Consider the following 15,144-nt stretch of genomic DNA (forward strand, 5'->3'; position numbering starts at 1 on the left):
AGCACTATTATTGATTATTTTATTTTCATTCCTTCGGGCGATCGTTGCGAGTAGTACTACAACTGACCATCGTCCGAGCAATAGAGTTTTTGCCGCTTTCAAGTCGTACGTTGATCCATCAAATCGGTTGTTTTACCCATTTGCCGGTAGATGTAAACTTTTGTTATAACGATAATGAAATTTATCGCTGCAACAACTCAATGAACACTAACAAACAATTTACCGAGGGCGAAAATTTTATTATCGAAAACCCAACGCTAAATCTCAACTTTAAATTCACTTGCATAATTAGAAATAAATTATAATATCGACAATGAGGTGAATGTAATGAGTTTAAATGTTTTAATAATGAATAGAGTGCGTTAAACAATTATAAATCAAAAACAGAACGTCTTCCACAGGAATCATATTCAAAATTTCAACGTTTTTTTTACTTCAACGAGATCTTGAGTTCAGAACACAGATTTTAAAAATGGATAAAAAGTTCTCCGAAAAAGGTAAAAATTACAATGCACATTGTAATCGCGTAGTGGAACTACCTTAAAATCTACGAAAATCGTTTATAGATGTGCGTAGATAAATTACTTTGGAATGTTACATAAAAAAAATATTCGAATCCTGCGCGAATCAAAATCACTACAAAATCATATCTCAAGAAAGAGTTAATACTCGAATTTTCTGATGCACTGCTCGATAGAGTAATTATTGAATTTTAAGATTGGTGGAGAAATAACCCGGAAATGCAGTAACTTTTCGCAGAAAACAAATGAAATTCATAATTCTCATTTCCTTTCTTAATGTCTTCATAAATTACGGATAAAATAACCACAGAATCACCTGCCTTACACGACCACTTATATTTTATTGTAATTTCTGTCATATTTCTCTCTTCGCATACTATTCGTTGAAATCTGGGCATAACGGCGCACTGAGAAAAATATAAAATGAAGATAACACGGAACACGAAACATAAAAACAATCATAAAATGCCCTCGACGCCCATTGCTGGCGTTTCCACACACAGAGAGATATTTCAATGATAACTACAAGAGAATAGTCAAAAATAAATGTTGCGGTAACAGTAAACAGTGGAAATTCAACTATTAAATTTTTAAGTGAAAATTACGTCACAACGTTGACGACGCTATATGCTGGGAATAAAAATGATTTCCATCAAGACTATGCGATTTCTCAGATCTGGTTGTGAATATTACACGATGAAAAGTGTCCCATAAAAACGCGAAACTTAACTCTGTTCACCGATTACGCAAGTCAATGGGAAAGTCAAAGTACACAGAGAGAAATTTCCCCCGTCTAACGTATTTTGTTACCGATCTGTTTCCCCTTAGACTAAACCTAAATCATACCTGAACGACCCAATTACACCTGAGAACGTAAATGAATATGCCAATCGAAATATTCAATAGAAATTACGTACATTGAGAAAAAAATATATAATTGGGCTAATTAAATATTCTTCTAACAAGAATTTAGCGAATTATCGACCGGAAATTTCCGCCATTTGTTCGTTCAAAACCATAATGAACCTTCGGTAATATCATGTCAATCGTCACTGAAAAATTACGATACCGTCAGGTCAAATTTTCCAGTAGATTCCGTAGTCAGTGAGTGACCTACGAGTTCGGTAATTTCTACTGAATATTTTCCTTGCAGTTAAATTGACCGTTGGAATGATCCGCAGTGCAGTCCGGTAATCATCAGTGTGTCTCTTCCTTATGTGAGTCGTCTGTTCACCTATCGCTGCATTACAAGATGATGGTGAAATGAAAGTGGTACTGCAAACGAAAGTATGCAGAAATGAAAGTTGCATTCGTGTTGCGCTACTCAGAATGATACAACTCGCAGAATTGTTTCACTTCCGCCGAGTGCGGTCAAAAGAAAAATTCTCCATCCGATTGTCTACATAGTGGACCAGTTTATCGGTGTTAATCCTAGAATCATTAGTGGATAATGATTGAGTTATAAATGTTAAGGAACATCATCGAATAATTTTCATACTTCTGGTTACGGTGTCCCAATATCGATAATTATGTGCGGATTACTGACCCAATATTCGTGACGAATGCGAATCGTGTGATTCGTAGTAATGTTAATCGTAGAAATGTCATCACCTAAATATCGTAAGTAAAACAGTACCTATGCTTGGAACTCAGTCAAGTCCTCGTAACCGAGGCAGGTGGTCTTCAGTGTATTTTCCAACGAGGGACAAACTGTCCGTCGAATAAAATATTCATCGCCATCGGCGTTTGTTCATGTTCACACAGCAATTGCCTGCCCCCCATCGCGAGTATAACGTTCACGCACTTCCTAAAAATCCATAAAAATTTATGAAGTTCATCATCAATATTAGATAATTATGGTGAAAGCTTGACGAATCCATGGCAGTTGTTGGTGGCGCGTTGGAGATTCAGTTTTTGTGAGAGTGCAGTTGAAAATTTTGAAAATGTGCGCCGAAGCACTATCCGTTGTGAATTTCTACGATGAGAAGTCAATACTCATTACGGGAGCTACAGGTGGAATAGGGAAGCTTCTCATTGAAAAGCTGCTGAGATCCTGCCCCAATATTGGGAATATTTATGTGCTCCTTCGGCCGAAACGCGGGGAAACTGCGACTGAACGAGTTTCACATTTGTTAAACATACCGGTAACAACGTGCGCAAAAAAATTGCGGGCTTTGGAATATGTTTCGCAGATCTTTGGAAGAATCTCCGATGATGGGAATTCCAAGAGCTTTTGGGTGGCTCAAAACCATCTTCACAAATCAAATTATTCCTGAGACACATTTTTTAGAGAATCGAAAGACAATTTGTTTAAAATATCTTTGAAAGACCTCTTTCCCTTAATGATCTCAAGAAAAATAGTCTATTATAGGGCATTTGATTTTATTTGGTTTCTTAGAATCTTTCAAAAATTATTCCGAAATTTTTTGTGACCCAAAAAGATCTTCAGAAGTCAAATGCTTCCAACAACAATTGATTATCGAGAAGATTGAACGAAGATTGTTTACTTTTTTTGAAATTATTAATTATTTATTTGTAAGTAACTTCTGTAATTATTCGGAAGGCTCTTCCAAAGATTTCTGGAAGATATTGCAGAGCTATTGTTTTCCATAATCTATTAAATTTAATTCAAATGGTGTATTTTTCGGGGTAAAATTACCTGAGTTTATTTTTCCATCTCTGATAAAAATTCAGATCTTTCACAAATTACGTGGTGCGGATCCGGGAATACTGTCAAAAGTCGTCATGATCGAGGGTGACTTGTGTCAACCTGACCTTGGAATTTCCGAAACAAACAGAGAAGAACTTATGAAAAATGTTTCGGTGGTATTCCACTGTGCGGCAATTTTGCAATTTGATTTGAGTTTAGAGGACGCCCTTTCCATCAATGTTTTTGGCACTCGACGACTTCTCCTGTTCTGTCATAGGATGAATAAAATCGAAGTAAGTGCATTCCCACCCGTTTCACTATTTTTATCGCTTTCTTTCTTCACCCTCTGTACTTTTAAAACGAAGAAAAAATCGTTCAATAGAAATTACATGAACGGGTGTTCAATCTAGCGTTCAAAAAACATTACATAACATTTTATCGAAGCTGTCACAATTTTTATCGACCTTTTATTGCTACCGGCACATGATTGAATTGATTGTTTTTACTTTTTTATTACTGCCCTAAAGGTACCGCTCCGCGCAATTTATTATTTTTCAAACTTATATTTTTTATTTCTACGTTGAGATAAAAAGAATATAATTCTTCGAATGAATTTCTCTTGAAAACATCTCACTTCAATTAATCGCATTGAAAGATCTTCTGAGCTGTCATTTAAAGAAATTCCTTTAATTGTTTAATTTGCATTCCCCAGGCATTTATTCACGTATCGACGTTATACTCCACGTGCAATAAGCCCAAGATTGAGGAATGCATTCCATCAATCCCAGCTTTGGATGGAAGGCTTGATTTCAGTAGAAATATCAGAGATTTTGTCGCAACTCTACCCGATGATGTGGTGAACGACTGGCCCAATACTTACGCATTCTCGAAGGCACTAGCAGAATTAATGCTGAATACTCACCGAGGAATGCTGCCAATGAGCATTGTAAGACCTTCCATCGTTCTGTCGACCCTCAGAGAACCAATGCCAGGGTGGATCGATAATTTTTACGGCCCTACTTTATCCATTTCCAATGGAGCACTAGGTATACTCAGGTATGTGAGAAACCTAACGCTGACACACATTCTCATCAGGTACACTGAAAAAAAATTATTTCAGCAAAGGATTGATCTTATTGACAGGTGAAAATATCTTTTCCAACTCAGACAAATTTTCCAGTTGAAGATCTTCTCGAACTCTTCAGAGGAATCATCAAAAGATCTTTGGAATATTGCCCTGGAGATCCAGAAAGATTTTTTAGATGATTTTCCAAAGAAATTTTTTTCTGAAAATGTTGTGAATTTCCCTTTGAAAAATATTCTTAAAAACTGCTCTTTCGAACATATCCCCAGGTCTTCCGCGAACCTTTCAATGATTCATCCGAAGATTTCTGAAAGATCTTCGACAGACAGAATTTTTCCTACGTCGAATTACCACAAATTTTCAGGAGCAAATCGTGACATTCACCATTCGTCTCTCCTTTCTGCCATAATTTTAGCCAAAAATGAGGGGAATAATTCTTTGGCATACGATTACATAACTAGTCACATACTCTTTCCGGTATTTTTCTCTCCCTGAATAGCTACGGATGCTAAAATGTCATTATTTCATCAACAGAACGGTCATTTGCGACGGTGAGAAGGTGGGAGACATCATACCGTCAGACTTTGTCGTGAATTTGCTGATAACCGTTGGCTGCAAAACCAAGTATCAAGGAACAAGTGAAATAAAAATTTATAATTGTTGCACAGGAAGGCAAAATCCAATGAAAATGAAACAGCTACTCGACGACTGTCAAAAATATGCCCGAATGTATCCACTAATGGCAGCAGTAAGATACCCGAATTTAACTCACAGATCGTCCTACTTCGTTCACTGGATGGTCTCCAAAGTCCAGCACAGAATGTTATCATATATTCTCGATTTCGTTGCCCTCTTCACATCCAAGAGAGGCCGAATGATCCGAATTCACAACACACTTGCTCGTATCCTGGGCAGTCTGGATTATTTTACACTGCGTCAGTGGGCGGTTGACGATTACAACGTGGAAAAACTCAGCAATGAGATGAGTGATAAGGAGAAAGATATCTTTTATTTCGATCCCAAGGTCGTCGACTGGAAGTTGTACGCCAAGATCTATGCGCTGGGCATCAGGAGACATCTGTTCAAGGAGAAAATGGATGACATCGAGGAGGCTAAAGCACGAATGGCCAAGTAATTGAATCAGTAATTGTTTCTCTCTCAACTATTTTTCTTCACCTAAATCATTTTTTTTTTTCAGTTTGTACTGGATGGAAAAATCACTTCAAATTTTCATGTCAGTCTCGTCGATCATTACGATTTACTACTGGATCCAATCCCGCCGGAACAGAATCAAATCATAACAGGACCAAATCTCAATTTGAATATACCTTGGAATTAGCTCTTGATAAACTCCATCAATTCAATCAGGTGATTCCTGGAGAGGCCAATGACATTTCTTCCTGAAAGGGCTCGTCATTTATCCCCGCAGTTCCGGTGTTTCTTTGGTTCCGAACGGAAGCTCTGTAATCGTTCGATTTTTGGATTTTCTTATTTTGCTTGGAGGGATGTCACATAATCTGAAACGAAAAAATATAAAATTTCAAAACCAGGTCATGAGCACATGGTCAATCTCACTCGCCGGCTGGTCAACATTTAGCAAATTGAAGGAGTAAAGGACTAAAGTTATTCTGAAAAACCTGAAATTCCGTCAGATTATAGATATTACCAAGGACTAAGTTTGTGCCAAAATTCAACTCAATCGGTCTTGCCGTTTTTTTTAGAAATTGACATCTGTTTCTGAATCGTTTATCGCCGATATCTCGAAAACGATCCAACCGATTGCAATTTTTCACCTCTCAAACATACACATACATATCGCTGTCGATGTACTCTATCCCAATAAATCAAAATATGTATACCCTTCTGTACTAAACTCTCGATATATTTCAATTCCATTTTTTTCTTTTAATTTTGCTAGCTGTCAATCACACGAATTACAGGGGGAGAAATAGTTCAATTCGCACTACTTTGGGGCAGCTGGAGGTGGACGACGATTAAAAGAACGGTGTTCTCACTGTTCCTGATAAAAACCGAAGTTAAGGGTTACAGGGGCACTGAGAAGTGTTTTTTCGGCTGTAAAATAGAGCTCTTCATTTTCTCCAAAAGCGAAAGGCCTCTGGCACCGAAGATTTCTATTTTCTTATCAAAATTAAAAATTATATTTTTCCGCCCGAGGTGCGCGTGCTATTTTTCAACGCCCCAGCAAAGAAAAGTAAGTATTTTCCACCCTAGGGTAGGATAGGGTAGAAAGTTATGACGGAATGAAATTCCCATTCTAATTAGTTATTTAATATTTAGCTCTAAAAATTGTGCTGATAATTCTTAATAAATATTCCCAATTGAGCTCACAAGAAGTTTTAATTGAATTTGACTATCGTTTCAATTTTTTTTCGCTTTCCTTTCAAACCGAATTAGTCCATTGGAAACTGTCGCATTTACTTTCTCCGGAAATAATTTGTCAACAGGTAAGAGATTAATGATAACTCGACGGTATAAATAAATCGTAATTGACGATTTCAGCGGTTTGAAGAATAATAATAAAACTCCATTACTTCACTGCGTTCATAAATTGGCGGCAAATCCATAGAATGGACGGCCAATCAGAAGTGAAACGTCACGGCTGTCAGGCGCAAAGGTATCGTTAGCTATTCATGCTTTCATCGTGTGTATTATTCGCCAGAATAACAATCCTCCATACCTGTCAATCCATTCAATAACTACTCATTGTTGATGAGTTCCCCTTGTCCAATGGATCTGCCACGTGTTCTGATTGTCAGCTCCCAAGGGGATAAAGCCATTAATTTAGCAAAAGGTAATGTCGAGAGGTTAAACGTATCAATTCTCGTGACATTGTAACCCATATTTTCCTCATTTAATCATAGATATTGGGGGAAATCTCCTCGCTGAAGACGACAAAGCGAAGTATTTTTCATGGGATATTGATAATAAATATTACACAGCACAGACACTCTTGTGCATCACTCATCAGTTACCGCTGGAGATACCTGTGGATGGGATCGAGGCGGTGATACTCTGTTATGATCCGAAGGTGCAAAATTTTATTATCAAAAACCTGATCAATTTGTCAAAGAACTCTACTGGATTTCTGTCAAAAATTGAGTGAAGGAAAACCTTAAAAAATCATTTGATAAGCTATACAAAATATTCTTAAAATTAGCCTATAGAATTGTCCAAAAACTTGTGGAATGTTCAGCAGTATTTTTCTATGATATTATTTCTGGTGTAAAGGGTTCAAAAATGTTTACCTCAATACCTGATGTCGCACTTGAATTTAGGAAACTGAACAAAGTCTGGGAAGTTACGTTGCACTTGCTGAGAGCTTGATGGATGCTGATGTCTTGCTGTTGGCTTGTGCCAGCTTTCCCGATGCTAACAAAAGAGATGAAGGTACTACATAAATTTTGCTCTGTGAAAGAACATGTATGATACACTATCATCGACAAACCTGATTTTTTGAGGATTTTTTTATGTAGAAAAATATTCTAAGTTTTCCATCGAAATTGCTCGCGAAATTCATATTGAGCCCTTTTTGTGACTCCTAAGGGCTGTTTTCTAGCGATATTACGTAACTAAATAAAGTTTTTTAAATATTTACAGCAACTGAGTGGTGCCATGTTCATAAATTCGAACTTGTGGACATGGAACTACCTGGGGACTCTTCAGAAAGTATGGAGGAGGATATCCAGCACGAGAATCATGGAATTAACAGGATCATTGAAGTTTTGCACACACATTGTTGGCCAAATAGAAAATTGAAAGGTTTGCCTATAGTATTTGCATGAATTTTCAAATTAGAAACAAAATCGAGAGAATACTCAACAAAATCTTACTCGTTTTCTTCCGAATGGATTCGATGATTTAATTTTCAGGATTAAATGGTGGCAGAATTTCGGCATCAAATGAATTAGACGTGGATGATATCGAAAGTCAGCTGGAAAATATTCGCCTACAGGCAAATCGAGATCCAGTTAATAATCTATTGATGGAGGGTGTCTTAGGTAAATAATCCCCCAAAGCCTCTCAATGAAAAAAATCATGCCTATGGTGAAATTGAATTTAATCTATTTCAGACGGTATAATGGGTGAGGAGAATGCGGATTTCGGTGAATTATTCAGTCAATTAATGGCAATGAAGGAGCACGCAGCGTCTTTATCAACAAGCAATCGTAAAGCAGCCGCTGAACAACTGGTTACAGCTTTCTGGAGGAGTATCGGTGGAGATCTTGCTGAAATTGAGGGCTTAGACTCGTAGACATCACCACAAATTCCATGAAAATAGTCTAAGAATCTTCAATTGTTCCGAAACTAATTGAAAATCGTTGTGAACAAATAACATAATTATGTAAATTATATAATCATCGTGTATGAATCGTTTCAAAGTCATTTACAGTCTCGAGAATTAATTTAACAGAATTTAAAAAATAATCAATAAAGATGAATTTCATGAAATTTCTCGAAATATCCTGAAAAACTGAAGACAAAAATTCTGACACTGACTGGAAGTTCCTATAGCAAACAAATTTATTAAAAAAATATTAAACAAAAAATAATTTTTTACTATAAAACACTGAATTTTCACTTCGTACTCTCATCAGAATTGTCTCCACTGTTCTCCAAATATGTAACATTGACAGACTGTTCCCTAATTTTCTTATACTTCTCTACAAGATCTCCAATGGAAATTCTTCTCTTACTGTCCTCCCTTTTCTCTGTCCTTTGCGGGTCAGAACACCCACCGACAGTTAGTCTGATCTCCATATTCTCAGATATTGTCGTGAGTTCACTGACAATCTCAGTGGAGTTGAAGGCGGGTCTGTCAACGTAGATCATCTGCTTGTGCCCAGTAATAGTTTCAGGTGTGGAGTTCATGGGAGCCGAGAGATCTCGGCTCAAGTTGAAGGAACTTTTGTTCGCCAAGTGAGGCTTCAAGTCAGACATGTTGTAAACGTCTCCAGCCATGCTGTTGTCAATGGAAATTGTCTTCCAGTGTCCTGGCGACGCGATTGTATTATTGTAGAAACCTCTCTTCGGTACTGCATTGAAGAGCCTCGAGAATTTTCCCTTCACTGTAAAAGGAAAAAATGTCAAATTCAACAGATGCAACACCACTCTCTTCCCTGAATCCCTGCTCACAAGGGCAACGAGGGTCACAGAGAGACTGACAATAACTCAGACTAAAGTGTCGCGAATTTTCCTGGATTTATTTTTTAATTTAAAACTGAATAAATTACCTGTGGATCCAACAGGTTTTGCAGGCCTCTTCGCTGGTGAAAATTTTTCACTAACTGTCGATGACAGCGAGTCGTCAAAATTAATCCTGGAGACAAGGAGTTTTGGTCTCATCCCTAAGGGTTTAGGAATCGTTGGTGTAACGTTATGCTTGTAACGCATGAACAGAGACTTGTGAACATTTTCCACCGGTGTCAGTTCAAGTCGTTCCGCAGCATCATATCTCTCAGACTCGTTGTTAGTATTGAGCTGAATTGTTGGAGATGATTTGAGAACTACTGACTCAAATACCTCGGAATCAAACTGGAATGGCAGATTGTGGTTTTTGGGGACTGAATTGCTCATGAGTTGAATTTTAGAGGCTAGAAGAGACACTGTCGACTGGAATGAAGAGACCAACTCGCACATTTGATTCAAATCAGCTGTGCTCGCTTCAATCTGGAGATTGCAGTCCGTGAAATCTGGGAATGAATTTTTCTGTATATCTACACGAAGATTCTTTAATAGGCATTTGAAGATGAGGAGAAGATTCAAGATATTCAGCTTGTTGTCTTCGTACAGATGGTGGACTGCAACCTAAAATAAAAATTCTATTGATTCTTCTTATAACTGCGACATTTATTTTTATTTAAAAGTAGATTATCTGCTAGAATGTAAATCGATCCTTAAATTAAATGAATGAATTAGTCCATGTAATTACAAGCGTTGCTTTTGAACAAAAACTATCGAATTATTGAGTTTGATTTTACATTCCGAAATGACGTTTACCCGACAGTCTACATAAACATAAACAACTACTTCTGAGAACGAAAGAAGAGAGGAATATTTAATTAGATGATGAATTTTCCTTTCATCTTTGTGACTCTTTTTGATCCAGAAAGTACATCGCTTGTTCCTCGTGGCATTTTAAAGCATAAAAAGAGTTCAACTTAAACCCACTTCATTATTTATTGATGTGATTTTCAACGAAACCAATAAGCAAGAATGAAATTCTCTCAGAATAACAGAAAGATCGTGTAAAAATCGTAACAATGGTAAATACCTGAGTCTCCGGATCTAAATTTCCCAATTCTAAAAGCTTTTGAGTATCAATCCTGGGTAGATTGTTAGCATCTAAACAATTAGAATCACTATTTAATACACTGTCAACAACAGCAGCAGTTCTATCACTCTTTTGTCTCAAATCCTTCAGAATATCCTGCTGGCTCCTCAAATACCCCAGACATTTATTCAAATTCTCCTTCCACATTTGCACAATTTCCATATCATTGGGTTCACCCATCCTCTTCTTGATGTCAGGATGAATCGTTGCCCCTGCCACAACATTCTCCAGGCTCTGTTTCACCTCGAACCATTCAGATTGGGCTGTCTCGATAGATTTCACCATTTCTGTTGCTCTAGCCTGTGCTCTCGTCTCTGTGCTCATGCTTCTATTATGAAGCTCTAGAATCTCTTTCTTTTTATCAGCTATCATGTTTGTGAGTAAATTTTTCGTGAGGATGTCCTCGTCTCCGGATTTTGGCGCCATGTTCAAGGGCTCTGCCCTCTGTTTTTTCAAGGTTGCTCTCAAAACAATTGTTGATAGTTTCCACATTAGATTGACGAATCGTGTGCCACTGGCGGTATGTAAATGCGAGGGAAGGATTTGGGAAAATTCAATATCTGGATTTTCAGTGGCTATTGTGTTCATGAAGTCCTTTACCTCGTTTCTATACTTTCCCTCATCCTTTTTATCGAGAATTGGCCAGTCCACTGCCTTTTTGAAACGCTGTTCGTCGTATGTTGATAATAAATAGTGGGAGACGTGGATGAAACCTACTGTATTTGGTTTATCGAACATTCCCTGAAGAAAAGAGACCATTAGTTGTTTTGGCATGAATGAACGAGGAAATGAGGAAGGGGCTTGCAACAAACGATCTCCAAAAGGTCTTAATGAATAGACGTAATTAAAAAATCCGGACGAAATCAATCAACTCGGGTTCATGACCTTGTTTTCGAAATTGTTGGGGATAACAGGTTAGGTTTGAAGGGCTTCTAACTCACCTCTTTAAAGTACTTTCTGAACTCTTTCCCTGGAGCGACCATCTGGGTCAACAAAAATACATTCCGATAGAATGATTTACTCTCCATTTTCGAAGGTTCGAATCACTGGTGGCAAATTAAAATTACATATATATTAGGGTGCTGTCAGTGATGGCAGTTAATACCTCCTGCATGCATCCCTTGCGGCTCTCTCGGCCCGATTTTCTGACCGCATATAAATTTAAATCAGAACTTCGTCATGCGGCCGCTAGCGGCACTGTTGGACATAAAGAGCGGCAAGTTCAATTTGAGAAATGGGCCAGTCTTTTTTGTCTATTGCTACAATAAGTCAAAACAGGTAGAAAATCGTCACATTTTATTTTTCGTACTGAAAGTTAATACAGCTGGAAAAAATCAGTAAAAAGAAAAATTATTTTTACGAAGAAACATTACTAGTATCGCACAAAAACCATAACTTAATGATAAAGTAATGTTTGTAATTTTTCCTCGTTCTGTCATCTACGTACAGAGAAGTCCCAAACATCTGTGAAATATATATGAAATTTTAACGTACAGTTATAAAGTTCGGTTGAACACTTTTTGCCCAAAAATATTATCCATAAAAAAATCATCTCATAAATAATTGAATTCGTTGTTTTGCCGCAAACTCTTCTTGAATTTCAATGACTTGATAAAAAACGATCGCTCCCCCTTTCCCAAAAAAATAATACATAACACATCCGAATAATTAACGATAATTCCCGCAATTAAATAACGCCGTAAACATCTCATGATAAATTTAATTAAAAAATCGACTGATTAAATGAAGTATTTGACACTTCACCGAAGTGCAAAGTACTGCCAGTAAATTACCCTCCCCCAGCATTACTGGCATTGCCAGCAGCAGCGGCATTGATAATGCACGGTGGTGTGAAATTGACAAAACGAATGGTATTCTTGATATTAATATATGTTGAGGAGATAGTGATGAGAATACCAAGAGCAACGACAAAATATCCCAGCCAGTTTATCAGTCTTTCAAAATGTACATTTCCCCCATTGTTGCCCTGAATTTCGATTGCCGATCCTCGAACGACAGTTTTTCGTCGCAATCGTCTGGGTTTAGTTGGGTCAACGATAACTGGAGTGATATCCACATGTGTCTCGATCATCTGGACACCTTCCCCGGGTGATTCCAGAGTGGCCCCTGCCTCATTCAGCGCGTCATCATCTTCGGTATCCGATACGGAATCGTCATCGTCATCATCGTTATCAAAATAGACGAAGGAGTAGCGCTGCTGATTTGTGTGGTCCTTGAAACCGTAGTAAGTGGATTGAGAGTGGATTTTTGGATCGACGAGGGAGACGGTTCCTTCCAGACGTTGAGCTGGTGATATCACTTCACGCACCCGAGGATTATCTGGAGATTGAGCTTTGAGGGCTCGTGCACGTGCGTACATTATCGGAGGGAGAACGAAGACGAGGGGTCCTGTTAAGCTCCCACCGATCAAGGACATAACTATATCGAAACGAGGAACTGACTCGCCCACTGCTACTCCCAGGAAGACAACCGCCGAACGCATTGCGCAACGCTTCCATCCAAATGCTGGAAGAAGAGTTGAAACGTTTGAAAACTCAGGTCGAAGAATTTACGAAGGGAATTTCTGTATACTACATTTTTAAGTGATTTTTTTCCTCAATGATAGTATGGGATAATGCGATAAGTTACTTACTTCTTCGCACATGGAGCTCGTCCTCCAGATGTAGGAACATCGCTGCATGGCCTATGACGCTGGAGAATATCAGTTGAATTGCTGAAACGAGTATTGCGGCCCTGCTGACACCTCCAGCTGGTGCTATTTGAAGGATATTTGCTGTTGTGCTTCCACCATATTTCCACACAGCTAGAGATGTTGTTATTCCAAATAATGCACCACTGACTGGAGGTTTAGGACCAAAAGAATTGAGAAAGCAGAATTATTTGCAAATTTGCTCTATGACATACATAATTTTCTGTACCTAAAATAATCCACAAATAGTTGAAAGCCTTCGGACGATTTCGTTAGAAAAAATCGTTAAAAATGAAAGAAAATCCGTTAAAAATTTAACAACAAACTCCTTCGACAACGAGCAAATGAAATAAATGAATAGCAAATGAAAAACATAATCACAAGTCTCTTAATGAAATGGGAATTCAATGAATTATGATGAATTTCATTTAATTCGTGGTTTTTTGCAAATTTCACAAGTTTTTCTGACTCACATAGAAATGACAGAACGACTGCTTTATTTATATCCCTAGGTTGTCTCATATCGACTTGAACAGTCATCAACGTGGGATGAACATCAAATTGAAAAGCTAGCATTCCATAACCGGAGATAAACTTATCCCATGTTGGAGATGTTGGAACTGGATCAACCTCGAGAGTTCTGTCGTCGATTAGAATGCACCACCAAACCAAAATGGCAGTCACACATACAGCGAATGTTGAGCAGATCGCTAGGGATCTTCATAAGCCATATTAGAAATGAAAATAACAAATTTTCATGAATTTATAAAGAGATAAATGTTACTTCATGTCTCGAGGACTTCCCAACCACATCAAGGGACATAGCAATACACCGACGACCAGGAGCCAGTAGCAGAAGGAGAGGTCGAATTGATTGTCTGATACTTTGAGGCCGAAGAGTTGTAGATTTTGAGATGCTAAAAAATCAAAGAATTTCGCTCGAATGTGTTCTTTGTTCTTGGGGAATGTAATGTGGGCCATCTTACCGACTAGTAAATTCGGTATTCCACATCCAAAAATAGTCAGGTCTAACAGGATGTTGATCCAAGTCCTTGCCATCGGCCCCAACGTCATTTCAGTTACAGCAGCCAAAGGATTTCTGATGAAAAATCAGGAGAATGAAACTTTGTAGAAAATATTCCATTAAAAAACTGAAATATTCCAAACTCTATTAATTATTTGTAGTAAAAAAATATGGAAAATTGATTATTTCAACAAAAATCCAGCTAAATCATCCTCAAAGTTCCTGCTCACCTATTTTTTCGCAGAATCTCCGGGTCCAGTGACGTAGCAATGATCCAGCATTTGCCGAGAAGGGCAGCAGTATAAATTTGAAACAAAACGACGACAATGACGAGAGGAATCCCCAAAAGACCTACAATGAAATCAGAATAACCACTTGTACTCTTGATTTCTGATTCCAGAAAAACCCACCGCATTGAACAATAGCACGTGGCAGAGCAATAATCGGAAATACCCCGAAGATATCAACAATGCACAGTGTTGCGAAAAAAATAGTGAGTCCAGAGCGTGCCCCCCGGTGAATCAGGGGTATCCTTTCCTGATCCATCCTTCACGGAAATATCACTCGGAACAATCCCAATCCCAAGTATCCACTACACTAGATAATCATGGGACTGCCCTGACAATATTCAACCGGTTTGCACTCCCTGTGGCATGTAACACGATACAATTGTGAACGAGTGAATGACTCAAATCCACGGTGGGAGCGACAGAAGACCCACAAGATATCCATCCACCTTCTCCTTCCCATCTCTCAGAGGAATAACAAAAAAAAAATCAATCGATCATTGGGTGATATCAGGA

General features: G+C 38.0%; 4 protein-coding genes across 10 annotated transcripts; 2 read left to right on the forward strand and 2 right to left on the reverse strand.

Moving 5' to 3' along the window:
* Positions 1-51: 51 nt before the first annotated feature.
* On the forward strand, positions 52-6,064 carry LOC135162358 (putative fatty acyl-CoA reductase CG5065). 6 transcript variants are annotated; one of them, XM_064120726.1, is made up of 7 exons: positions 52-318; positions 402-497; positions 1,675-2,665; positions 3,216-3,464; positions 3,884-4,227; positions 4,790-5,386; positions 5,454-6,064. In XM_064120726.1, the coding sequence occupies exons 3-7, from the start codon at positions 2,465-2,467 to the stop codon at positions 5,554-5,556; spliced, it is 1,494 nt and encodes a 497-aa protein (XP_063976796.1). In that variant the 5' UTR covers positions 52-318; positions 402-497; positions 1,675-2,464; the 3' UTR covers positions 5,557-6,064. The 6 variants fall into 6 exon arrangements, with proteins under 6 accessions (XP_063976796.1, XP_063976797.1, XP_063976793.1 ...); XM_064120727.1 differs by having other exon boundaries at positions 1,703-2,665; XM_064120723.1 differs by having other exon boundaries at positions 52-497.
* An 804-nt stretch (positions 6,065-6,868) lies between these two features.
* LOC135162362 (alpha- and gamma-adaptin-binding protein p34-like) lies at positions 6,869-8,725 on the forward strand. Its single transcript, XM_064120733.1, has 6 exons — positions 6,869-7,067; positions 7,138-7,304; positions 7,552-7,663; positions 7,874-8,035; positions 8,146-8,274; positions 8,347-8,725. The coding sequence occupies exons 1-6, from the start codon at positions 6,986-6,988 to the stop codon at positions 8,526-8,528; spliced, it is 834 nt and encodes a 277-aa protein (XP_063976803.1). The 5' UTR covers positions 6,869-6,985; the 3' UTR covers positions 8,529-8,725.
* A 54-nt stretch (positions 8,726-8,779) lies between these two features.
* Positions 8,780-11,747, reverse strand: LOC135162357 (uncharacterized). The gene is made up of 4 exons (XM_064120722.1): positions 11,549-11,747; positions 10,548-11,348; positions 9,508-10,081; positions 8,780-9,342 (listed from the first exon to the last, which is right to left on the reverse strand). The coding sequence occupies exons 1-4, from the start codon at positions 11,633-11,635 to the stop codon at positions 8,852-8,854; spliced, it is 1,953 nt and encodes a 650-aa protein (XP_063976792.1). The 5' UTR covers positions 11,636-11,747; the 3' UTR covers positions 8,780-8,851.
* Positions 11,748-11,872: 125 nt separating this feature from the next.
* Mah (mahogany) lies at positions 11,873-15,028 on the reverse strand. Of its 2 annotated transcripts, XM_064121869.1 has the most exons (7): positions 14,752-15,027; positions 14,572-14,692; positions 14,304-14,416; positions 14,102-14,234; positions 13,791-14,035; positions 13,261-13,467; positions 11,873-13,133 (listed from the first exon to the last, which is right to left on the reverse strand). In XM_064121869.1, exons 1-7 carry the CDS (start codon positions 14,885-14,887, stop codon positions 12,397-12,399), a joined length of 1,692 nt encoding a protein of 563 aa, XP_063977939.1. In that variant the 5' UTR covers positions 14,888-15,027; the 3' UTR covers positions 11,873-12,396. The 2 variants fall into 2 exon arrangements, with proteins under 2 accessions (XP_063977939.1, XP_063977938.1); XM_064121868.1 differs by having other exon boundaries at positions 14,102-14,416; positions 14,752-15,028.
* Between the last annotated feature and the right edge of the window lie 116 nt (positions 15,029-15,144).

The sequence above is a fragment of the Diachasmimorpha longicaudata genome, chromosome 5, assembly GCF_034640455.1.
Source record: "Diachasmimorpha longicaudata isolate KC_UGA_2023 chromosome 5, iyDiaLong2, whole genome shotgun sequence".
Taxonomy (NCBI): Eukaryota; Metazoa; Arthropoda; class Insecta; order Hymenoptera; family Braconidae; genus Diachasmimorpha; species Diachasmimorpha longicaudata.